Source organism: Talpa europaea (genome assembly GCF_964194135.1).
Source record: "Talpa europaea genome assembly, chromosome: 10".
NCBI classification, from domain to species: Eukaryota; Metazoa; Chordata; class Mammalia; order Eulipotyphla; family Talpidae; genus Talpa; species Talpa europaea.
Window position 1 is genome coordinate 96696762 of NC_140077.1, and position 26400 is coordinate 96723161.

General features: G+C 49.0%; 1 protein-coding gene across 1 annotated transcript in view; it reads right to left on the reverse strand.

The window, feature by feature from the left end:
* Nucleotides 1-6887, reverse strand: part of EBF2 (EBF transcription factor 2) — a gene marked incomplete at its 3' end in the record, with an annotated part of 179035 nt that extends 172148 nt beyond the window's left edge. The window contains exons 1-5 of the mRNA XM_084246202.1: nucleotides 6188-6887; nucleotides 3659-3815; nucleotides 2548-2611; nucleotides 2158-2213; nucleotides 1582-1655 (exon numbers count right to left, since the gene is read on the reverse strand). Coding sequence (XP_084102328.1) covers nucleotides 1582-1655; nucleotides 2158-2213; nucleotides 2548-2611; nucleotides 3659-3815; nucleotides 6188-6318 — 482 coding nt within the window. The 5' untranslated portion in view covers nucleotides 6319-6887. The remainder of the gene's footprint in view (nucleotides 1-1581; nucleotides 1656-2157; nucleotides 2214-2547; nucleotides 2612-3658; nucleotides 3816-6187) is intronic.
* Between the last annotated feature and the right edge of the window lie 19513 nt (nucleotides 6888-26400).

Here is a 26400-nt window from a genome sequence, read left to right on the forward strand (position 1 = left end):
TCTAAACCAAGATATTTAAAAGTATAAAGAGGAATAAAAATCCACCCTCCTATTAGCCAACCAAATCAAAGTGCCTGGCTATTTAACCTGGGTAGAACATGCAAGTTCATCTTGGAATTGCATTTTCTTTCTGAAGGGCTCTGTCAGGGGCCGTGGATTAATGAAGTAGCTATTTCACTCACCACATCGCAGAGCGCCTCGCTGGGCTACTCCAGCTCGGCCCAGGAAGCCTCGGGTCCCCTAGCTGAGGCCACTGGCAGAGTTGAACTTTGCATTTGGCAAAGTTTGTTTTTCTAATACTTGGTCAAAACCAAAATAAACACGCCTGATTGTTATGGTTTCTTCTCTACTGGGGAGCGGAGGGGAGGGTTAGACCCTGAGGCCGGGAGCTGCCCAAAAAATAGTCTAAACTAAATCAGATGCCCAGCTACCCAATACTAGCAAGTCCGAGGTTGGAGAACGGTCACAAAAGCAATAACAGAGTGAGGAAGAATTGAGATTTTGTTCCAATCATAGATCTTGGAGGAAGAAAAATGAGTATGGGATAAATACTTAAATTTTTATAGTAAAATAACACTCTTTGCCCGGAGTTTCCTTTATATATACTGAGATGTAGTAGGATCCCCAATGTTAAGTCGGGTCCCCAATGCTAAGTCCTCAGCACGTACTAGACACTCAATAAACATTCACTGAAAGAATAAATAAGTATGTGGATGAAGTTCTTCCATTTTTTTAAAAAAAATTTTTCTTAGTCAGCATAAGAAATAATTCAAAATACAATGGATTGATGGGGGGCGGAGGCAGACGTGGAAAGGTGTAGAAATTCCACTGCGCCTCTGACAACTTGCTTATCCGAATTCCCTGTTGGTCCAGACCCTCTCAGGTCTTCCTGAGGGGGGTCCTCAGCTGGCCCTTCTCACTGCTGCTAGTGAAATGGACTGATACATCCATCCGCTGTTCCTCCTGACCTAAGAAACTGACCTAAGAAACTTTCCTAATCCAAGAGCCTTAGGAGAAGTAACTCCCTGGAGAAAGCGCTCGGGTCACTGACAGGTGCCTGAGCTTTGGCAGGTGAGGGGGTAGATCGCCCACAAACAGGACGCTCAACCCACGGCTGCCCCTCACCCGGACTGCAGTCCACCGGTGCTTTGATTCCGCAACTCCACAAGTGACCCCTCCAGGAAACAGAGCCAGACGGACGGGACCCGAGCAGTGCGAGCCTCTCCGCACAGCCGACACCAGTTCGCGGAAAGTCCGGCATCCCAAACCCGTACCCAGCCCTTAGCTGGCTGCCGCCTACCGCTGGGCAGCTGAGACTTTCCACGTGGCGGGGAAACTCCTCAGACGCCAGGGGGTGGCATCCTGAGTGGAGTTCCTTTTCAGTCCTAACCGACATGCTCTAAAAAACTTTCCTTTAAGGAGTTCTAGTGAACTTGCCCCGGCCGCGTGCTCCCGACAGACCTCTCTCCTGCGCCCCCTCCCTCCTGTGAGTGGGTGCCCGGGGATGGACACCCGCGAGCTCGCCGGCGCGGATCAGCTGCCCAGCTTGTCGGCAAAGCCCGCAACGCAATGCGCTCTTACCTGCACATCACTTCGTGTGTCAGGAGAACTCGGCACATTTCTGGATTCTTATTTTGTCCCTCATAAGCTATGGGCTGCAAGGAGATGGGAGCAGGAAGGGGAGGCGTGGAGGGACAAAGAAAAGGGGACTTTAAATCCAGCACAGAACCATGTTTCCCTCTCACTCCCACTATTTCTGTCCCAGCTCCCGCTGGCAGCCCAGAACCTAAGTTGTGGCCTGGTTAAGTCCAGCGAAATAACAACAGAGGTTTTCTCGGGTGAGGACATACTTCTTGCAGAGGAGAATATTTGGGGAAACTGAATGTCCCACAATCGCTTCCTCTCCTTATACCTTTGCTCACCTAACCCAACATCTCCACCCCTTCCCCGTCCCCCCAACCAGAAAGAAACGAGACACCTGGGTAGAGGGAGAAAGGGTATTTTTTCCCCCCGAATGGATAAGGTGCGAATTGATGGGGGAGCAGGTGAAGTCTGACCCAGGAGATTGCGTTGGGTGGGGTAGGTCAAGGACAGGCAGAGGATGGAGAGAGAGAAGCAGCCCCAAGGAGGAGTCGTCGAGGGGCCCACCCGGCTCACCTGCTTGGTGACCGAGTCAATAAGTCTGACATACAGGTCCTGCTCGGTGCGGACACCTGCGGGGTAGGGAAATGGAGACGAGTCAAGGGTCGCGGAGCCCGCAACCCCAGGCACCCCAAAACCGTCTCCCCCGCGCGGCGCGGAGACCTGGGCAGCGGCTCCAGGCTGCGGCGCGCAAGCTGAGCTGTCTCGGCGGGGGTGGGGGGTGGGGAGTTAGACTACCTAGAGCCCCCCGCCCCCGCCGCCCTGCCCGCGCCTCCCAAAAGTCAGCTCCCCGCTCCCTTGCCCCCAAACTACAGCGCCCAGGTCCACTGCCTTCCTGGAAAGCGCAAGGTGCCGGCGAGGCGCGGCCCGGCTGCCAAGCGCCCGCCCAGTCCTCGCAGCGCTCACCGTTGCTGTAGAGAAGCTGCAACTTGTAGTGGGTGCCGTTGTTGGTCTTCTCGTTGCCTTGTTCCTGAAAAGACAGGCCGCCTTTGAGTTGCTTGTTTACAAACACCCAAAACGATGGCAAGAAGAGAGCGCGCTTCCCTCCCGCGCTCCCAGAAGCCTTTCTCTGGCTCACCCCGCGGCTTTGAACAGACCTCGGCCCAGCCCCCCAGGGTCTAAGGCAGGAACGTCTGGCGCTGGCCGGCCTCCGACACTTGCCAGGCTCGAGGTCGCTTGACTTGCTCCATCCCTCTGCCCTCCCGCTTTAAAATGCCCGCAGAACGCAGCTCTCCCGCCGCACTAGCAGACACCGCGCCACCACTGCCCTTAAGCCGGCCCCACCCAAGACCGCCACGGCTCTGTCCTCCCTCAGGAAGCTGCCAGGCTTCTCTTGGCAGAAAGGTAAGGGGTCCTGTCTATTGGCAGGACAATATTCCAGCCTCTCGCGCCAGGACCGGGGCCTCCGGGGCCACCGAGTTCACCGAGTTCGAGGCCCAGGTGGAAGAGGAACTCGGGGAAGCGCAGCTCTAAAGTTTGCATTGTAAAGCTGAGAAGACAGACCCTGGGCGGGCGAGAGACTCTCCCTCCCTAGCTTCTTTTGATATCAAACCTCGCCCCGAGCCCGGGCCTGGGTTGCAGAGAGAAGGCTCAGTCGGGAAAGCGCGGCTAAGGCTGGGCTGTGCGTTTCCGTTCTGGGCCATTTCACCCACCCACCGGCGCTGGAAGGTGCAAAATCATTATCATTTTTTAAATGACTGCCCCGGAGAAGGACAGCGGCGGCTTTGGTTATAGTTTTAAACTATGCTCCAGTGGAAAGGGTATTCGCCCCGAGCGCAGTCCAAGACTCAGAGGCTCCCAGCACAGAGCCCCGAGCGCTCCTGCCGCGGGTGGTGCGCGAGTGGCGACTGGAGGAGGTGCGGGGAAATCGATTGATTTAGAGGTTGAGGTGAGAAGCCTCGATTTATCATCCCTGATGATGTGAGGGGAAATGTGTTGCGAGTGACAGATGGAATCTTTAGTGTTTTGCAAGGAGGTAGTTATTAGACCGCCAGGGGAACAGAGGGACTCCACTTACTTTGTCGTTTTCCACAAAGTCTACGAAGGCTGTGCGCTCAATCTCCACCGGCTGCCCCTGCCTGTCATAGAGCGCCAGCACGAAGTGAAAGAAGTTGGATTTCCTCAAGTTGGAGGGAGGCTGCTTCTCAAAGTGGGCCCGAGAGAGAGCGACTCCGCTGCATAAGAAGAGACACGAGGTCACCAGGCACAGGGTTAAGAGAGAAAGACACCTTGTTACCAACGCACCGGACACTGCAGGGGGTCAAGGGCGCAGGTTCAGAGTCCTGCACTCCATCCCACCTATCTCAGTTCAGATTGAGAAGCCCGGACTCCTTGCAGTAGTTGCAGTGGCCTCGGGTGGCAGGTGGCAAGCACAACACCCCCAGCTGCTACTGTCCCTGCAGTCCAGTGTCTGGACATCCCAGCACCAAGAAGCTCACTGTCTGGCCTTTAGTGAAGACTTGAAGGATCCTGACCACAGATGGAGGCCCTGAGCCATTCCCCCAAAGAGCAGCCCAAGTATTATCAGCCCTGTCACCCCTATGATCTCCCTCAAGTGGCACCAGTAACTGGGTCAGGACTTAGACCTGAAATCCAGGGTTAGGACAAAAAGTGCCTAGTTGTTTTATAAGAGGTGACCTTTTTACTTCATCACCATTGAGTTGCCTGTCTGGAGCTAGTGCCCACAATGCCACCCATGCTAACTCAGAAAGGCCAGGGTAAGAATCCCCTGGGGGCAGGATGGAAGACTAGAACCCAAGTCTCTGTCCTACTGGAAGAGGCCTCACCCCGATTCCCTGCTCTCCCCAAAAGTTGCACCTGGGACAGTGGAAGAGAGGAATCCCCGCCACCAGTAATGGAAGTAGGAGTGACACTGGGAACCCCAGTTGAGCCTGGAGAAGCTAAAATGTTATTAAGAGGCTGAGTGAGTCCTTGCCTGGGGCTAAAGGGATCCCCACTCGGATTGTAGCTCCAGGCAGTACCAGCCAAACCCGCTGACCACCAAACCCGTGTTGGAGGCCCTGGGAGATGCAGTCAAGCATAGTGAGCGTGTGCACACACCTCCCCGCCAACCTGTCGGGGCCAGAGACAAACTGGTCGTCAGATCACATTTAACAGGAGACTCAGGGGCCCAGGCCAGCGCACAGATGGCTGGAGCTGCCCTGTGGCGCGGGGGTCTCCTGGCCTCCTGTCCAGCGCGCGAGCACTTTTACTCATTTGAAGAGTGTTAAATATTAGTTACACTCCCCCACTCGAGCGGCCAGCTCCAACTTTAATTATTGATCCGCGGAAAAGGAGGGAGGTGTCTTTAAGTTGCTCGGTTAAGGAAATGCGCCCCGGCGCCCGCCCTACGGTACTGCCTGATTTCCCTCCGCCCGCAACCCAGCGAGTCCCCGGACGGCAGCGAAAAGCCTCGATCCGGGTTTGCCGGAGGGTGCGGTGCGCCCTGGGTTTGGGCCGGCGGGTGGGAGCCGCAACCTGACCTGGTTCCCAGAGCCGCGCGACTTTTGCTTCCTTCCCTCCAAAGGTGGCGACTGGTTCGTTCTATCCGGGACACCTGGATACGAATTCTGACTGGGGAAGGAAGAACTTCTCCGCCTGGTGTCCGGACTTAGAGGGGGGTGACCAGCAGGACGGATGGGGTGACTGGGGTTGTGGGAAGAAGTTAGTGAGCTCTTTGGGGGGGACAGGAGCTGCCTTTCGGCAAACAAGGACATGACACCACAAATCCCAGCTCAGCAGTGGTGGTGAGAGAGGGGACCAGAATGTCCTCGCAGGGTGGCACCTTGAATAAGGCATTTCCTATCTCAGCTCACCGACGCTAAGAACAAACTCAACTTTGGAGACCTGCAAAACTCGAGTTTGCCCATCCCTGCCTTTCGGCGCGCCTCCTTCCCGCGCCTTCTTCTGCGGCTTATTCTACTGTTATTCCTTCCTCTTCCCTTTCTCACCCCCTCCTCCAAGCGTCTGGACCACTGTTTTATCTCTGGCCGGAACCCTCCAGCCTGTCTCCTCCTCCCAAAGCTCCGGGCCGCGTTGCCTTCCCAAGCCGCGCTGCGGCCTCTCCATTGACTCCAGCCGCCGCCGCCATCCAGCCGCCGGGCTCCCGGCCTCCAGGAATCTTCCAGCAAGATGCTGGAGCAGAGGCTCTCGGAAGCCGCGTGGCGAAGCCAGGGAGTCGGCGGCTCTCCGCGCGGCTGCGGCTGCCAGCCCTGGTCCTCGCGCTGCGCTCTCAGCCCGGCCCGCCGCGCAGGGCTAGGGGCTGAGCGGGTAGGCGTCGGATGCTGCTTGTAATTTTCCCTCCCAACGAGTTGTCTATAGGGGGCAAACCCAGGCAGTTAAAAAACTCGAGCGCTTGCTGCGGGGTAAGTGCTCCCTGACTGCAGCGACTTGCCTGCCCGAGGGCGAGCCCCAGCGCGCTGCGCCAGAGCGACAGATGGGGGGAGAGCGAGGGCCAGGGGAGGGGGGAACAGGGAGAGGCAGAGAGATCTGGGGACCGAAAGGGAGAGACTTTGCGAGCATAATGATCGCGCAGTCGAGTCCTTACCTCTGCGCCGCGACATTAGCGTCCACTACGCCGACATTCCGGACCCAGGACCTGACCGAATCCATCTCGGCGCCCAGCGATTTCTCTTTCAGAGTTGGTCCTCTTCCTAACGTATCTTGAATCCCAAACATTTAAAAAGTCTGCTCTACGGTCGCTTTAAAAATAAGAGTTACAACACAGTCCTCACTGTCCCCAAGGCTGTCACCAAAGCGTCTCCTCCAAAACAATCCAAGGGATCAAGTGCCGAAGTTTGAGCCTCTCTTAGAAAAAGGGGGGGGGGTGAAGAGAGAAAAATAACGGTCCTTTGCTTCTGGTCAAGACAGTCGGATGCAAAGTTTGGGTTTTATCCTCCGCAAGTTCAAATCTGCCCCCCCAGGCCCTCTGCCCTAGGTCGCTCGCATCCTTCCAGCGGCAGCGCAGCCTCCGGAAAGTGCACACAATTTAGAAGCATCACCTGTTCTGGGAGAAACAGGAGGAGATTGATGACTACCTAATCTCGCTCCTTCCTCCTGGTCCCCCCGCCCTGCTCCTCCCCACCGCTCCAATTTAGAAAAAAAAAAAAAAATCCCCAGCAGGATCAGTTGTAAAAGGAAGGGGAAGACCCAGCGCCGAGAGGAGGCGGTGGCTGCAAGCGCCGCGGAGCCGGGCTGCAGCAGCGCGCGGGCCCCATGAATGGGTTACTACGGCCCGGGCCTGCGGAGGCGGAGCCGCGGCCCGATAAGGAGCCTCATTTGCATGGACGCTCGGGATTGGCCGGCGCCGAGCCGGCCCGGCCGCCGTCCCCCCGCGGCGCGCGGCGCGCTGGAGGTGGCTGAGAGTCCGCGAGGTGAAAGGGGACGAAGCCACGGGCGCTGCGCCCTTGCTGCCCCCACCCCCGCGTGCGTGCACGGGATGGGGGGCCCCCAGATCACCCCTGCAGCGGGGTAGCCCGGCCCTGCGGAGGAGACGCGCGCGCTCAGTCTAGCTGAGCGAGCAGGAAGCCTCCATGCATCTTGCTCCTGGAGGTAGATTTTTGCAGCTTGCCAGGAGACAATTTCCTTGCCCGGGCTTGGAGCTGCACGTTTGTGCAGAAGAGGAGCGTGTGATCACATGCACTTCATGTTTTGTGCAAACGTTCCCCAGAGCAACCCAGTCCCCTGAAAGGCTCTCCCCTAGTCTCCTGGAGTTACGTGGTGACACTCATATTTGGTGTGCGGTTTGCAAGTTGTTGAGAGAGGTGAATGTATGAATGAAAGCAGGGGAGGGGTGAGGGTGGAGATGAACAAGGCTCAAGTGCTGTTCAAATAAATAGTGTCGGGGAAAACGGTCGAGAAGCTAAGGAAAATACCCCCAGGCGGACGCGAGCGGGTGTCGCACCAGTGCGGATGAGAGGTTGCTGACAGATCGTGGCAGGCTGGGGGCGAGAGCTGCCCGGTGAAGTCCCAGGGGTCCATTCCTCTTTTTCCTTCCCCACCAGCCCGGGTTCGCCAAGCCCGGGGTAGCGCGCAGGGAGCCGGGGGGTGCAGGGATGGACAGCGGGAAGTCGCGCAAACTTTGCCCACCGAGCGCGATCGCCGCTGGGCTGGCGGAGGCTGGTGTCCGGGAGGCGTCTGCAGCTCCCCCAAACAGCTGAAACGCTAGACGGCTTTTAAACTACGCCGGGCAGCTCGCGGTGCCTATTAAAAATCCTCCTGGCTGGGTGTTATTTTCTTGCTTCTTCCTTTGTATTCTGATCTGTGCATAGATCTGCTGCTGAAATCTAGAACACCAGCGCGAAAACAGATTTGAAGACAATGAATGCAAATCTGTGCTCAAAGACCATCTGCCATGGAGACAATCAGCTGTTCCACAGTTCCAACGACTGAGCCCGAGCCACTCGGCCTCATTACGCAGAGGGCCTTGGCGAAAGCCTGGATTACATTTAGGAGATTCCTTGCTCCCCTCCCCCACCACCACCAAAAAAAAAAAAAAAATCTTAGGACTCAAATTTGAACATGATCTGATTCCCGACCATGTCCCATAGGTGTAGTTGAGCGCTCAGGAATGAACTGCGAGAGTTTGCCGCTAGAGGACACAGCGCCTTGCAACTCGTTTGCCTGCGCCGACAGGAAATTCACACTTTCAGAAAATCCAGTTCCTTGAGAAAAAGATGGGTCGGTGCCTCCGCTCTATTCCTGGGGCAAACCATGACCCCAGATTTCGCAGGCGAATGTCGCTCAAGAGGAGCCAGTCTCCACTGCCGAGACTAACTTGAAAATTGATGGGAACAGGGAACTGGAAGAGGAGGAAGAGTAACAGTGGGGAGAAAGCACGGACCTTCTCTGCATAAACCTGGGGTCCGGGCATTGGGGGTAGTTGATTTAGGGGGGAAGGTTGCAGAGAACGTGAAACCTCCCTCTTCTGGGTGGTGTTCACTGGGGTACCCTTAACCCATGGCTCTGGCTTGGTCCTCCCAGTTCGACAAAAGGGACAGCAAGGAACAATGAAAGCCAATCGAGCATTCGAAAATGGGCCGGGACCATTTTCTAAAAGCCAAGTAAAACAGGAGTTGTCCAAAGAAAGGAAGAGGGTGGGCGAAAAAATTGTAAAACTTACTATCTTGTTTCAACTGAGCAATTCTCTATCATCTGCAGGTTTTATGGATAATTTCGATCACTTGCAAATGCTAAGCATGCGGAGTCTTCCATCCCAGCTCTTTATAAACCTCACTAAACCTCCCGCCCCCATTCCCGCAGGCGATCTGCACCCAGGGAAGCCAATGGCTCCGGCTCCTAGATGGAGAGTCCTGAACAGCCCGTGAGCCTCTCCCGACGTGTCGATGAGCCTGGCGATTCTTTTCTTTCACGGGACCTATCTTCACCCTGATGCTGTCCAGTAGAGGTACCGAGCTTAGCCGGAGGGTCAGCGTGCCATGCGGGCCGGGACCAGGCCTGGTCCATCTGCCCTCAGGTCTGGGCTGGCTGGGGTTAAAGGGCACAACCCGGGTGAAGGACGCTGGCCGCTCTCTCCCACAACAGCTGCCACCCAAATTATGCCCCTCCGGGAACGAGCGAGCTGGTCATTTCTGCTGATTCCCTGCTGCCCGCCCCAACCTGCGTGTTGCGCCCGACGGGTGCCCCCACCCCACCTCCCAGGGACAAGTTTGGGGGTCGTGGTGCCCTGCCTCGGGTAGTTTTGAGGAGCCATAGCCTCGTAACTTTAGCCTTTCGGGAAGAGAGAAGCCACACTGCACCCGGCGCTTCTTCCCCACGGCCGCGCGCGCCGTCGCACTGCTGGGGACCCCAAGGACCGTGAGCTGCGGACACCCAAGATCCCGAGTTAGAGCGGGGAGGGGGCCCGACGGGGCAGAGAGGTAAGGGAAGCAGGCACGGACCCAGCCAGGCGGCGCCTTGGCCTTCGGGGAATCGCGAGCGTTCTGCCAACAGAGTCGGATTTAATTAGATTTGTGCAGGTTTGGGGAGAGGGTGGCCACCGAATCGGCCACCCGCGCGAAGAGTTGGTTAGTAATGGAGCCAGGGGCGGCGGCTGCGCCTGGAGGGCCGCTCCATCTCTATAGCCTCGGGCTCCCCCGGAACAAACCTCCTCTCTTGCAACTCGCAGCACAAAACCCGCCCGAGCCGCACCCGGCCAGGCGGGCGCAGCTGCGGCCCCGGGAAGCCCGGCCCCGCGGGGTGTCGAGCCCGCGCGCGCCTCTCCGGCTCCAGCGGGCGAGCTTCGTTCCGCGCCTTAGCCGGGTCGAGAAAATTCCAAGATGAACGTTATTGAAATAATTCACGACAATCTACTTAGGCAAAACTGGAGTGAGGGGTATTCCGCCGTGCACCCGGCGCGCTCCTTTGTTAACTCTACCTAAACGAACCCTCCGGGGTTGGTTTGTTTTTCTGTGGGTGTTTCACATCTGCACCTCAATGCGATACGTTCCTTTCCTCCGGATTGGCTTCAGGGCCGGTTTGCCGGTTTTCCTTCAGTCCAGTTTGTAGTGGACTCTTTCGTACATTTTTCTTAGCCCTTGTTCTGGCCTCATTCTCGTCTAAGAGGGCCATAAGGTGAATTCAGAGGGGTTAGTAAACCTCCCCCCACACACACCCCATTACGACCTGACCTTCACACACACACAAACACACACACACACAACCCACGGCGGTGGCTGAGTCTCCGCAACTAGAACAGTCTAGCTAATGCCCAGGGAATTCGATCCACAGGGACAGTCAGACCGAATTTTGTAAATGAAATAAGTGGCAACCCTCGTAAGCCTTCTTCAGACGTGAATTGTCCAATTTGTTTGTTTAACTGGAAACTTTGCTCTTTATTCGTCCCAGTAGAAACAGCTTTGCTTGCTCTGTCAGATTCCTGCCAGATATTTAGCTCACAATTCTTTGTGAAATAATTTTTTAATATTCAACTCCACTAATTCCCACTCCAAATACCAACTTTGACACTTTTCTTATGGTAACTGGACTTGGGTGCATCATAAAGGAGAATGAGAAACCACACTATTGATGAATGCACCAGGTGTATTTCAGGAGGACTCCATGGTCTGTTCAAAATAGTTCCCTTTCAGGACAACTTGGTAAGAACTTAGATTTACTTCTGGGCCGTTTTTACGTGGTGCACGGGGTTCCAGAGGTAACAGCTGCAGAAGTATTAAACATTTCATAGACACTTGATGTTGCACCCAAACCGGTAGGGTCATTGCAGTGAGTTTACCCAAAATGGACTGAAGGAGCCAGAATTGGCTCTACCCCTAACCCTTAACTCCAGAAAGTCTGCATCCTCTTTCTCCCTTCCTTCCCATTCCCTATTCTGGGTGTCGAGTGAGCAAGGAAATCCCCAGTGGAGGCATGGAAGCAGAAAGGTCAAGAAAACAAGTTCTTGAAGCAGCAGCAGTATTGGGGGGTTTAGAGCTGGGCCAGCTGGCTGCTAGGGAATAACGCTCCCCCCACCCCATGTGTGTAGGAGGCAGGTGATGTCTAGAGTAGAAAATGTCCCCGTCTAGAGGGCCAGATTTCTTAGACAGGTAGCATGTACCTCAGACCATTGGTTGGGGCTGCGCTGGAGTTATCCCACACACACACTGTTGCCTCGTCCAGGAAACCTGTGCAGGAAGGTGATGGTTTCCTCTCTGCCACCATCTTACTTAAGGCACAGAGACCTAAGGACACTTATTTACACACATTAAGAAACCTGATCCAGCAGGAGTCCAAAGGACAGAAGGGTAAAAACCTAGAGGCCTCTTGGTAAAAGCCAAGAGGCAAGTGCCTGGTGCCCAGCACTTCCTGAGCGCCAGGCACTGCCACTCACTGCCACTCACTTTCTCACCCTTCAACCTGACAGCAACACTTTCAGTAGGATTTATTTGCCCCTATTCTACAGATGAGCAAAATGAGGATGGCAAATGACAAGTGATGTCTCAGTTGATAAACAGGGAGCAAAGACCCACCCCATTGTCCAATGTTCACCACAGTGGGTGCAAGATAGGGCCTTAGAAAGAAAAAGTTAAAAGTGACTGTCCCTCCTTTTTTCTGGAATCTCAGTTCAGTTGAGGGGCAAGATAACTGAAGAGCTACTCTGAAATGCCCCCCCTCCTTTTCCTGGTGGTCCCCGCCCCCAGCCAGCCGGCAGGGGAAAGCCCCCGGGACCTCCCAGCTCCCACCCGGCTCGCGGCGGAGGTGTGAGCGATGTGTTGATTATTCATATTTTTGCGAGCGTAAACTCCACCGCGGCCGGCGCCGCCACATTTCACACGTACCCTCACGTACACACATGTACACGTGCTCACCCTGGGGCCAGGCGCTCACACAGCTCTGTGCGTGCGTGGAGAGGGAGATGGCGCCCCTCCTAGGGGATCCCCTCCTCAGATAGGGTAAGCGTGACAAAAGGCTCCTACTCAGTCCCCCACAGGTCTCCTCTTGCCCCTAGCCCTGCCAGAAACACACCCTTGGCTCCCAGACTCAACATTCTTCTCCAACTCCCCCCTCTTGGGTTATGTGGAGGGCGGAGGAGGCGGGGTATAGCTACAAATATGGCACCAGCTAGAATTTCATTCCATTTGGCACCAGGCGATCTCCTCCGCGAACACACACCACCATCACCTCCTCCACTCACACCACACACCTCGGGTGGCAAGATTGAAAATCGAAGTCACTTGTGTAAAATATATGCTTTCAAGTAATCTTGCACCGTTTAAAATGGACTTCTCGGGGCCTTCCTGGTGGTGCAAGAGGTTAAGCACTGCACTATGAAGCAATCCGCAGCCTCTACAGCACGAGTTCGATCCCCGGCCGGCCAGGGAGCAACCCACACGGCTAGCAAACCTCTCCTGCCTCGCCTGCTGCTCCCCTCAGCAGTGTATTTCAGTAGATCTGCCTGTTCTGTTCCCCGCTCTGTCTCTGGTGAATCCTCTCACACACACCCCGCATCTCTGGCCTGTACCCCAGCTCTTGTATGCATAAATAAATAAATCTTAAAAAAAAATAAACTGGACTTCTCACAGCCCGCAAACACTGCTCAAGGCCCAGGAATTCTGCTCCTCCCCTCGGCACCTCCCCAGAACAGAAGTAGTGAGTGGAGGGCACATGGGACATGGCGCCCGTAGGAACAGCAGAACCAGCAGGGAAAACGGAATTAGCTGATTGGGCCGGGCAGCTCTGTCCTGCCCTCGAAGGAGCAACATAACTTCCACTTACTCTGGCTTCCAGAAGAAGAATACAGACAGTGGTCGCCGAGCTTGGTGGTCACTTGCAGGAAACTGTTCCAAGGACACGAAGCTCCTGGAGCCCGTTTGGGGCAACGCTTGCTGCGCTGAGCAGGGGGCGCTGGACCCAAGGCCGCAAACCCCGGCGGCCTGGCCCCCGGGGAACTCCCGCTGCTCCGGAGAAACTGCCAGCCGCTGGGTCCGCAGACTCAGACCAGAACCACGCCTTTGCTGCTGAGGTCTTGGGTATTTGATCTGAGTCATTTGAGCCTCAGTTTCCTATCCGGTAAAATGGGAATGTTTTTCCTCTAAACCTATTTCCTATTGGCAACATCGGGGCTATTTATTCCCTCAGAGTTCATTTGCCTTGAGGATAAAACAGCTTAGGTGAAAGTACTTGGCACAGAACAGTGTTCACAAAACGCTGTTTCCTTTCTTTCATCATCTGCATCTGTAAAATGAACTAATATCTGCTCCTTGTAACGCACAAGGTCCTTGTGAGTCTCCTAAATGATTTTTCCCCATCCACCCCATCCTCACCCTGCCTGTATGAGCTCCTTGGGACGGGAATTCCGATCTCCTCTTTAGAGCAGCCTGGCCCTGCACGAGCCTGGTTTGCGCAAAGGGCACTCAGTCATTTTCATTTTAACGTGGGATTACACCTAGAAAAGCTCTTTGGAACCTGTTTGGTGTCCGCGGGTGTCAGAGGACACGGAAGCAGCCGAGTGGGGGCTCCATCCCGGGGAGGGACTGCTGCTTCCCAGGGATCTGCATGGAGACTCAGTGTTGCCTTTTTCTGTCGAAGATGACAGGTCGCTTTCAGACGCGAGTGCAGTTAGTTGCGCGACCGCTACAGGCAGGCCGATGCGCTGAGATCCTGGAAATACCCAGAGAATTGAAGAAAATCTTAAGAAGTTCTGGATTACAATATGAAAAGCCACTGAGAATTGCGGATCTACAGAGCTGGAGAGTTGCAATTTCTTATTTAAGTAAATGTCCTTGGGTTTGTGTGACAAACACCAGTTGATGGTTGGTTCACAAGAAAGCTCAGACCCCCCCACCCCAGTACCACCCTACCCTCCAGCAGGAGACCCATCCTCCTTGAACTTCCGATCTCAGGCTCAGCATAGCTGAATTTTTCAGAATCCGCAGTCTTGGAAGGTGTGAGGCAGGGAAGCAAAGAGGCAAAAGAACCAAGATAAGCGAGTTTGGCAGTAAAGGGAGAGGGACTGACAGGGCGTGAGAAAGCTTCCAAATTTTTCTATTCCTTGGTACTAAAGCCTCATAGAAACCTCTTTTTAATTGCATCTTTTATGAAAAAGGGATGCATGTTTACTGTAGAATATAGAAAACAAACAAAAACAACAGTGAAATTCATTGCCACTCCAATAGCAAAGACCTAAAAGAAAAACTGTTGTTAATATCTGAATAGATTTTCTTCCAACCTTTCTTTTATACATATTTCTGTATACTGATGTATAACCTCTTGGCTCACTTAATATAGCATATTTCTTGTATCAATAATTTTTTCCTACAGTAACATTTAACGTTAACATATAATTTCATTATCCAGGAAAGGTACCTTGTTTAATCAGTCTGTTATTGTTGAATATTTGTTTCTAATTCCTCACTCTTATAAACAATACTGTGATGAACATCTTCATAGCTGTAGCTTTTCCTATATCTGTGATTTTTTCCTTGAGATTAAGTCCTAGAAGTAAAATTGCAAAACCAAAGGCTTTGCATGTTTTCAAGCCCTGATACAAAGTGGCAAGTTGCGCTCTTGAAATGTTAAATTTACACTTCCCTTTGTACCCATCTCCAGCCTTCCTCAATACTTAGAATTATTTTCTTATTTAAAAAAAAGTACCTATTTGATAGAGAAGAAGTGGTTTTTGGTGTCTTTACCTGTATTTTATTTACAGTTCATAAATTTCCAATAAGAAGAAATTCGTTTTCAATCATTGTTTGAGCACTGCACAACTTTGGAGAATTGCAATTTCTTATTTAATTAACACCATTGCTTTTTAATTTATGAAATATCCTGCAAATATTTCCCATAATCTTTATTTACTTTGATTTTATTTATGGCAGTCTTTTGATTAATTTCATTTCGAATGCTGCACCTAATGAAGTAGATGACTAACACAACTAAAAGTGGCTTAAAGCAGTAAAAACATTTAATTACTTGGCATAATAAGAAGACTGGTGTAGATGGCCCCAGTAAAGTATAACATTCACTGATGCCATAAACTACCCTGGTTCTTTTGCTTTTCATCCCACCACCCCCCCCTTTGTATGTTATTTTCAATCTTATGTTTTCTTCTCATAGGAGCTATATAGTTGAAACAAAAGCAGAAATCATAGTACCCTGTCAAGACTGGAAGCAAGAGGAACAGAGGTGTCAGAAGATTCTGCCACTTCCTATAGCAAAATAAGAGCTTTTCCAGAAATAGTTCTATGTTGTTCTAGCTATAACCAAGTCACACTGCTATCCAGAGTCAAATGGGTTGCTGAGAAAGCAAGTCTCCACTTTTCCATCCTGAATATGATATGCCTTGCAGAAAGGGATTGAGAATGGCAGTTACATTACATAATCAATCAGACTACTACACACACAGAAAAAGCATTTTTAATTTGTGTGTAGTTAAATCCACCTTTTCTTTTGTGCTATCTCCTTTTGTCACTCTCGGGTAATTTTCAGATAATTCTTCCTAATTCCAAAATAATGTAAATATTGACCTAAATCATCTCATGGGTTTGCTTTCTCCACTAATGTTTTTTTCCTGCAATGAATAGATTTGTTCATTATGGTCTTGGCTCCATTTTCAACAATAAGCACCAAGATTTTAGACCAATTTAAATAGAAAATTAGTTACATACACAGTTAAATATTTAAGTCATTCATTCTTTTATTCAAAACATATTTGCTGTGTATATATCAGCTGTATGCCATCTGGAATTTATTTTGGTTTGTATTATGAGGTAGAAATCAATCTTCTGTCACCAAATTGTTAGTTTTACCAATAGCATTTATTAAGTAATTCATATTTCTCCCAAAATGTGAAATGTCACTATATATCTACCTTAAATATTGATATTTTGAATTTATAATTGGAAATTTATGAGTAATTTACTGGGAAAAGCACATGCTCCTCCATTTATTCATTTTCCTTTCTGTCCTACAAAGAAATTTTATAGCATTCTTCATATAGATGTACAAAAATTTTTGTTTAAATTATTCCTAGGTAATTAGTGAATAAATTTTTTTCTATTATACTTCCTAGCTGATTATTGCTGAAATACAGGAAGTTGCTTATTTATTATAAAATCAGTCATCTAACTTACCTCTTATTAGTTGTAGTTTTTTAATTAACTTGATTAGACTTCCTCAATAGACACTTATGTCACCTAGTTAATGATATCTTGATCTCTTTCTTTCTGAAAAGTACAACAGAATTATTTTACTTGTTTTATTGCATTGGCTAGGACCTCTAATATAATGCAAATAGAGTATTGGAGATAAGCCTTGTATAATGCCTAAATATTGTGATTATTCTTGTAGTCTGCTTTAATAAACTATTGTGTCAAACATTATTAAATAAGTGTTTCTCTTAGATTACTAAGAATTTGATCACAAATACTATCTTAATTTTATATTTGCAGATATGTAGTGTATGTGGTCAGTTGACAACCTATTATTTATTCCCAACCCTTCCTGTGTGCCTTCCTGTTCTCTGTTATGTACCCTCCTATGTCCTATAGGTCACTTAAAGGATTAAAAAAAAAAAATCTGGACCACTATCTTAGGCCATGCTACAAGTTATATAAACAAGTTAGTACGAAAGATAAAAGTCTGAGGCATCTCTTTGTAATCTGGAAGTGTAGAAAGTTTTCTTAAATAAGACCCCAAAGTTCAAAAATGGATGGAAATAATCATATAAAAATAGAAGTATTTCTAACTTAAAAAGTAATAATACTGACAAAGTTAGAGAGAAAATCAAATTATTAAAATTTCTGAAGATATGATCAACTCCAACAGCAATCAAAGAAATGCATATTAATACTACTGTGTGACATACCTTTAATTCCATCAGATATACTAAAATTAGACAATCAAATAATACCAAGTTTTTGGTGCACTATTGATGGGAGTATAAGTTGGAATAGTCTGGAAGCATGAAATAAAAAACAAGACAACACAGGGGCCTCCCTGGTAGTGCAAGGGGTTAAGCACCGCACTATGAAGCAATCCACAGCCTCAGCAGCATGAGTTCGATCCCTGGCCGGCCAGGGAGAAACCCACATGGCGCAGCAGACCTCTCCTGTCTTGCCCGCTGCTCCCCTCAGCAGTGCATTTCAGTTAGTCTGCCTGTTCTGTTCTCCACTCTGTCTCTGGTGAATCCTCTCACCCCCCCCCCCCCACATCTCTGGCCTGCACCCAGCTCTGTATGCATAAATAAATAAATCTTAAAAAAAAAAAAAAGACAACACAAAATTCAAAGATGCAACAATGGATATGAGAAGTTATCTCAGATATTTTCTGCTATTATTTAAATTTTCTATATCATTTGCATTTTCCTCCATTTAACTAATGTCTTACTCAAAGCATTGCTTATTTTCCTGCTGAATTTTCAGCCTTGGAGACCATTTTTGCTAATGCTTCTAGTGCTGCTGTTATTGATGTTGATGATTTGCCCATTTACCTTGTATATGGAGATATTAATCTACTGTCAGTTTTATGTGTTACAGATATTATCTCTCTTTTTTAAGATTGATTTATTTATGCATACAAGACCTGGGGTACAGGCCAGAGATGTGGGAGGTGAAAGGATTCACCAGAGACAGAGTGGGGAACAGAACAGGCAGATTGACTGAAACACACTGCTGAGGGGAGCAGTCGGCGAGTCAGGAAAGGTCCGCTGAGCCATGTGGGTGGCTCCCTGGCTGGGGATTGAACTCGTGCTACACTGGCTGTAGATAGCTTCATAGATTGTGTCTTTTTTTTTTTTAAGATTTATATTATTTATTTATACAAGAACTGGGGCACAGGTCAGATACGTGGGAGTGTGAGAGCATTCATCAGAGACAGAGCAGGGAACAGAACAGGCAGACTGACGAAACATACTGCTGAGGGGAGCGGCGGGCGCCACAGGAGAGGTCTGCCGCACCATTTGGGACCCTCCCCTGCGGGCGGGGATCCAAATGCCTGATCCACCAGTGGAGGCCCTTCATAGGTTGTGTGCGCCACCAGGGAGGTCCATGATTAGCATTCTTGAGCAATTTTGCAACAGACTTTACTGAGAGCAAGATCACCTTCTGAGAAGTTGTCTGTCTTGAGATGAAACTGATGAGCATAATAGTACCACCTTTCTGTACCACCTTCTTTTTTCTATAAATTTATCTCAAAAAGTCTTTCAGATAACTCTTCCTTCATGGCAACTTTGAAATAAATCTTTGACACAGGCTTATAATTGTTTTTCAGAAACATTGCTTTAACAAAGGCCCTAAACAGTTTTCAGCTTTTCAATTAGACAACGTCTTCACTAGACCAGAGTACCTCTTTGAGTAATTTTTGGGAACTGTATGCTTCATTGCAGTTCTGTTTGGTAACAATTCCCAAGAATTGTTTTGGATCCTTTCACAAAATATTGACATTCATTGTTAGCCCCGTGTTTCCTCTATACTCACTGAAATGTTAATTGTTTTTTTTTTTTTTGAGAATAAATCTTTTCTTTTTTTTAAAAGATTTATTTATTTATTTATTTATATAAGCACTGGGTACAGTCAGAAGCGCGGGAGGGTGAGAGAATTCACCAGAGCCGGAGCGGGGAGCAGAGCAGGCAGAAGGACCGAAGTACACTGCTGAGGGGAGCAGCGGGCGGCAGGAGAGGTCTGCGCGCCATGTGGGACCCTCCTCTGGTGGCCGGGGAGCAGCGGGGAGCAGCGGGGAGCACCGGAGAGCAGCGGGGAGCACCGGGGAGCAGCGGGGAGCGGGGGATCGAACCGGTGCTGCAGAGGCTGCGGCCAACTTCGCAACCCTGCGCTCAACCACTGTGCCACCAGGGAGGCCCTGAAATGGTAATTGTTTAAAAGTTCTTTTAAAGTGTTATTTTTCCAGTAATTCTATACTTGTTCAACAGATTGATCTCTCCTTTTTCAATAAAAAAAAATTATCAATTTTCTTTATGTACCTGGAGACTATGTGTTCAGTTTTTGCTCTTCCTGCTGGGTGGGAAGAGGGTCATTGAGTAACCTGGACATTTCTGTGCCTCAGTTTCTTCATCTATAAGATGGGATCATGATGCATTTTAGCTTTATTTGCTTTTATTCAGGTAATGGGAGTTGAGAGGGAGCCTTATGGGATTTTATTCAGTTCCTGCAGGACTCAGTGAAAAAAGAAAAGTCTAGAACTATGGTGTATTTTTTCTTTTCCAGATTTATGCTCCATGGGCTCTGGAGACTAGGCAGGCAGCCACAACTAGAGATCCTGTACTAAAGAGCTTCATCTTTCCATCCGAGAGTTTTATTTTGATGTTTATTATGACAACCCCTGTCAACTGGAGCAGTGACTTTTATAGAGGGAGCCCTGTGCCCTCATTAAGGTCAACGTCTGCAGGGCCCACGCCCTGTTTAGAACCATCCCAACAGATGACAGTTATGAGTGATGGCACAGTCCCCTCCCCCTGAGAATCTGGCTGCACCCATGGGGTTGAAAGGAGCTCCCTACTTCATCTCTAGTCCTGGCTGCTTTGAGTTAGGGTGTGCTGGGTGGGGTGGGGAGGGGGATAACTTCTGGTCCTGAGGTAACTTTTCATGCATGAAATGAAGGCACAGGAAACACCTGTTTATGCAGACCTCTTCCCTCCGTCCAGTCTCACTATAATGTATCTTAGAAAGAAATTCCTTCGAGTGGGTTGTATGAAAATAGCACCTTTCTCTAGTTTCCAGCAATAATATGTCTTTTTATTATAATACTTTTTGGCAATTTCAATAGAATTTGGAACATGGGCTCAGAGGACTGGAATCTCTTACTCAATTCTGTAATCCCAGCACCTAGTAAAACATAAGTGTAAAGATTGTGTGTGATGAAAGAGAAATAAATTATTGAGGTCATCACATCACATCACATCATCTCAATAAATTATTGAGGTCTAAAGCAGGGCCCTTTTGAGAATGAAAGGAGATACCAGCAGGAGGATCACCAGATCAACAGGTCCTACTTAAATAGGACAGTCCCTGGCATAGCAGGATGGATGGCCACCCTCTGCATAAGGGAAGGAAAGGAGAAAGAGAGGTGCCACACAATAGCCATAGAGTTAAAAGGGATTCAACCACATACCCGGGGGAAATATTCCCCCTCTGGAGACCAGGATGTCTAGGCCCACCTAGAGCTTAAAGGGAAAGAAGCTCAAATTCTTGAAGCAGGGGGCCTCCCCGGTGGCGCAGCGGTTGATCGCTGGGTTGCAAAGCTGCCCGCAGCCTCTGCAGCGCCAGTTCGATGCGCGGCTGCTCCCGGCCACTGGGGGAGGGTCCCGCATGGCGCGCGGACCTCTCCTGCTGCCCGCTGCTCCCCTCAGCAGTGTACGGTCCTTCTGCCTGCTCTGCTCCCCACTCTGGCTCTGGTGAATTCTCTCACCCTCCCGCGCTTCTGACTGTACCCAGTGCTTGTATAAATAAATAAATCTTTAAAAATGAATAAATAAATTCTTGAAGCAAATCACTGGGAGAGAAGAAAATGGGGCCCCACCTGCTTCCAAACCATGTTTCTCAGTCTCACATATTGGGGATATAATGCCACATAATGGGCACTGATTATGGGGATATACTGAGTCCTGGAGGATGGTACCCCATTCTTACAAGATATTGTCTTGAAGCTGGCCCCTCAGTCATTCTAGCAGGCCAGCAGCTTCTGGGAGTTGGAATGTACAATAGTGTCCAGGGGTTCCCTGTTCATGTGTCTGCTATTCCACTTGGAAGATAAGTCCCCTGGTCTGATATGATTTTCTTTTAAAGATTTATTTTATTTATTTATGCATAGAAGAGCTGTGGTGTAGGCCAGAGGTGCAGGGGAGTGGGGGTCTGAGAGGATTCACCAGAGACAGAGAGGGGAACAGAACAGGCAGACTCACCAAAATACACTGCTGAGAGGGACAGGGGGCAAGACAGGAGAGGTCTGCTTCGCCATGTGGGTAGCTCCTTGGCCCGGGGATCGAACTCATGGTGCAGTGGCTTCTGATAGCTTCATAGTGCTGAGATTTAACTCCTTGTGCCACCAGGGAGTCCCCTGTGTTGGTGTCTCAGTACTGTGGAGCCCTTGAGGGCCTCCTTATTAGCAGGTGCCTCTCTGGTGTGTGCTAACTTGTGATCACATTTCATACCTGCTGCAGTGGCTCCAACCATACCTCTTTCCTGGTTTTCTTTTTTCCCAATATTTCTCTTGCCAAGGCTCTGACAAACCACCATTTTCAACTTCCCATAGTCCATATATACTCTTTTTAAAAAAAAAAAAGATTTATTTATTTATGCATACAAGAACTGGGGTACAGGCCAGAGGTGTGGGGGTGGGGGTGAGAGGATTCATCAGCGACAGAGTGGGGAACAGAACAGGCAGACTGACTGAAATACACTGCTGAGGGGAGCAGCGGGCAAGTCAGGAGAGGTCTGCTGCGCCATGTGGGTTGCTCCGTGGCCAGGGATCGAACTTGTGCTGCAGTGGCTGCGGCTAGCTTCATAGGTTGCATCTTAACCCCTGTGCCACAAGGGAGGCCCAATCCATATGTATTCTTATTATTCCCCCACCACGCACAGAATGAAACCAGTCACATTACCCAAGCACTTCCCATTGCGAGGAACCTCCCAGTCATCACTCTTCGAGGCCATCCCCTAGGAAGCTGCACTAAAGCTAGACTTTGACTCATAACCATAGCTTGCTGGCCCAACTGCGAAGCACACCTGGCCTTTTTTCTCCTCCATCAGCTAGTATAAGGAGCCACCCAGCCTCATGCATGTGAGTTGAAGGAGCAGCACTGCTGCAGAAACAGCGGTTTGACCCAACAGTACATGCAGCTTTCTGATGCTCTCTTGCCCGGTATGTGCCCACCCCTGTGCGCACCACATCCCTCTCACAACACATTGCTTCTAGCACCCCCAGACCTTACGACCTGGTGGGTCAGAGAGAACCCAGCTCGTAACAGGTGGTTCTGGCTGCATGCATATTTGATGTCTTGTGACGGGTAACTCTCTCTCTACTAGGGTTCAAAAGTATTACAAGAATTGTTTTCCAACTACATAATTCTCTGCTATAGATGGCATGGCCTTACTCCAGAACTCTAAGGTTATATATTGTGATCCCCCTATTGAGGTGTTCCGTAAACTCCATCTGGAATCTTTTTATTATTGATGTATAATTGACACATAACATTATATTAGTTTCAGGTGTACAACATAATGATTCCATATTTGTATACATTACAAAATGATTACCGCAACATGTCAAGTTAACATTTGCCACCATACATAATTAGAAAATATTTTTTTTCTTGTGATGAGAACTTTTACTCTCTTAGTAAGTTTCAAATATGCAACACAGTATTAACTACGTTGCACGTTATATCTCCATGACAAATTTATACCTGAAAGAGTCCCTTTTGGCCCTTTCACCCTATCTCTGGCAACCACTGATCTGTTTTCTATATTTATATGTGTTTCACATATAAGTGAGATTTCCCAGTATTTGTCTTTTTTGTTTGACTTATTTTATTTTTATTTTATTTTATTTTATTTTTAGATTTATCTATTTATGCATACAAGAGCTGAGGTACAGGCCAGAGATGCGGGGGGGTGTGAGAGGATTCACCAGATACAAAGCAGGGAGCAGAACAGTCAGACTGACTGAAATACACTGCTGAGGGGAGCAGCCGGCGAGACAGCAGAGGTCTGCTTCGCCATGTGGGTTGCTCCCTGGCCAGCCAGGGATCGAACTCGTGCTGCAGAGGCTGCGGATTGCTTCATAGTGCGAAGCTTCACCACTTGTGCCTTCAGGGAGGCCCTGTTTGACTTATTTTACTTGGCATAATGCCCTCAAGGTCCATCCATATTACCACAAGTGGTAAGATATTCATTCTTTTTAAGGGCTGAATAATACCTCTTGCATATAAACATATAATGTTATCTACATTATTATGAAATAAAATAATACATATTACTATTAACTTTTCTTTATCCATTCATCCATCCCTGAGCACTTAGGTTGCTTCAGTATCTTGGTTGTTATAAATAATGATTCAGTAAATATAGGAGAGCATATATCTCTTCATATTAGTGCTTTTATTTTCTTTGGATAAAGACCCAGAAGTGGAATTGCTGGATCAGTTGGCAGATCTATTTTTAATTTTTGAAAAACCCCCATAGTGGCTGCACCAATGTACATTCCTTCTCATAGTACACAGGGCTCCGTTTACTCCACGTCCTCGCCAGCATGTTATCACTTGTCTTTTTGATAATAGCCACTCTCACAGGTATGAGGTAATATGTCATCATGACTTTATTTGCATTCCCTTGTGATTAGTGATGTTGAACATCTCTCCATGTATCTGTTGACCATCTGTATGTCTTCTTTGGGAAAGTGTCTAATCACATCTTCTGTTTCTTAATCAGATTGTTTTTGGGTTTTGGTATTGAGTTGCATGAGGTTTTTTTTTTTTTAAAGATTTATTTATTTATGCATACAAGAGCTGGGGTGCAGGCCAGAGGTGGGGGGAGGTGGGGGTGAGAGGATTCATCAGAGACAGAGTGGGGAACAGAATAGGCAGACTGACTAAAATACACTGCTGAGGGGAGCAGTGGGCAAGCCAGTAGAGGTCTGCTGTGCTATGTGGGTAGCACCCTGGCTGGGGATCGAACTCATGCTGCAGTGGCTGCAGACAGCTTCACAGATTGTGGCTTAACCCCTTGAGCTATCAGGGAGGTCTGAGTTGTATGAGGTTTTTATGAGACATCAACTCTTTTTCAGATATATTATTTTGTAGATATTAACCCTGAGACATTAACCCTTTTTCAGATATATTATTTGCAGATAATATATTTTTGCCTGCTCAAAATTAGATTAAATTTTCATTTAACATTTTGCCTGTCCATTTCCTTCATCATAGAGACCACTGGCATCCTTTGATGTCACCGATACCTCTGGGGTCTAAATCATAAGGTCAGTGCCATCTCTGCATGAACTTCTGCTGGACTGAAGTGCCTTTTTACCCTGGTACTACCAGAGTTAGCAGCCAGTGGGAAGCAGCATCCCTGGATGTGGAATATGTTGCTTCCAGAACCTGAAAGCCACAAAAGATTATGATTTTTCTTCGTTGATGGGCAGAGCAATAATTTGTCCTTCACTTTGGAGGAGATGCCCCATCATGCTCCTTTCTACTGGGTCCATAAAAACCCACTGCTGTGGGAGATCCCTGAATCCTCACCAGGCTTACCCCTCATCCTCTGAAGCACAAATGTCTTGCCATATCTGTTCTTCTGGTCTGATCAATAGGATGTCACTGTAGTAAACCAATGAGAGGCTTGGAGGGTGACCTTTGCACTATGGCTGCATATGAATGACACTTTGGCTCCTATGTATCTGTCAACTTTGGAACCTGGGTCAAAGGGACCTCCAAATGTGTGAATTGTCACCTTTTCCCAGGGAACAGTTACTTGAATATATAGCCACAGATCTCTTTAGAAAAGAACTTTGATAATGATTGTAAACCATGGGTTCTATTCTTCTCAGGAGGCTTCTCTACTTCATTGTAGGTCCCAGGTCTGCACAGACCTGGAAATCAAGCAAGTGACATTTATCTGGATGGCTGCCTCAGCCTCCTGGCAACCCATCCATGGTTTCTGTTTATTCTCTAGATGGAGCAATACCCTTGGTTTCTCATCTGCCTGGTGAGGGAATGCTGGTAGTGAATTCAGGGAGTGAATTCAGGGATTTCAAGTACAGGCTAGGAAAAAGATGTGACCACCAGGGGGCAGTAGCACACAATGAGCTTGATTTGTGCTTTGACAGGCCAGTGCTAGGGGAAGTCCCTCAGGGTAGACCTTCCTGAGACAAGGGGCAAAATCCAGAGGGGAATAAAGCAAAATAAAGTACCTGGGGCCTCCCTGGTGGCACAAGGGGTTGAGATGCAGCCTGTGAAGTTGTCCTCAGCCACTGCAGCATGAGTTCCATCCCGGGTCAGGGAGGTACCCACATGGTGCAGCAGACCTCTCCTGCCTCACCTGCTGCTCCCCTCAGCAGTGTATTTCAGTCAGTCTTCCTGTTCTGTTCCCCACTCTGTCTCTGCTGAATCCCTTCACCCTTCGCACCTGGCCTGTACCCCAGCTCTTGTATGCATAAATAAATAAGTAAATCTTACCAAAAAAAAGAAAGTACTGGAAACTCACTCAGCAAAAGGCAGGGAGTCTCAGTGGTGGAGAGCTCTGAAGGAAGGGCAGCAGGGTCTTGTACAGCCCCAGGATCTGCCCTGTCTCTGGCTAGAAGTGTTGGGTACAGATGTTTTGCAGAGTCTATCAAGCAGGCAGGTTCTAAGTGGCTAAAAGTGTATTTACTTGGGGCTATATTCAAAGCAATTGTATGCCTCACATTTAAAAATTGTATCTAGAACAATGCCTGGCACAGCATATGTATTCAGTAAGTATTTGTTGATTGAATGTAAATTAATGGGAAAAAAATGTGTTTGCCACAGGCAGCTAATGAACAATAGGTCTCAACCTTACTACGGAAGAAGTAAACAACACAGGACAATACACAAAGGCCACCTTTGGCTCATTTATATAACAATACCACATTCCATTAACTAGCTCTCTCACTCCCTGGGTCAGGCCTTCTGACTGACACCCTGATTTTGCTGCTAATTATAATCACTGCCTTCACTTGGTCTCTTTTTTAGAGATCTTAGGTCCATTGCTATGGCAGTCCAGTCGTTAAACAGCAGCCCCTGTGATCTGCCTTGGCCTCAGAGGTCAGTCCTCTGAATTTCCCAGTGGTGCTGGCCCCACCCTCACCAACACACTTACTGCTTTGGTGAACAGAATGCCCTCCAGGTGCCCTCCCAGGAACACGGTTGACTGGTGCATTTTCCACCTTTGGATAGTGGGCCCACCTCACTGAATCTCCCTTCTTTCTTTTCCAGAAGTCTTAGCAATTCTGGCATTTCCAATTAATTTAGTAACAGCCATTGCTTTATACAAACATCTGCAAACTAAGCCAAGTGTTTAGGCAATGGCTCTCAGAGAGGGCACAGAGCAAAGTCTTCCTCACAAACCTCACAAGGAACCAGCCCTGCCAACACCTTGATCTTGGACTTCCAACCTCCAGAACTGTGAGACAACACATCTTAATCTGTGGCATTTGCCATGGCAGCCTGGGTGGACCAAGACAGCAGGCCATGACAAGTAAAGGAAGTCGGTTTTAGAGACAAAGGGGTGAGCAGATTTGCTGACTCCCCAGCAATTGACCCTGTCAAAATTGGAGACCAGAGGGAAAACACAT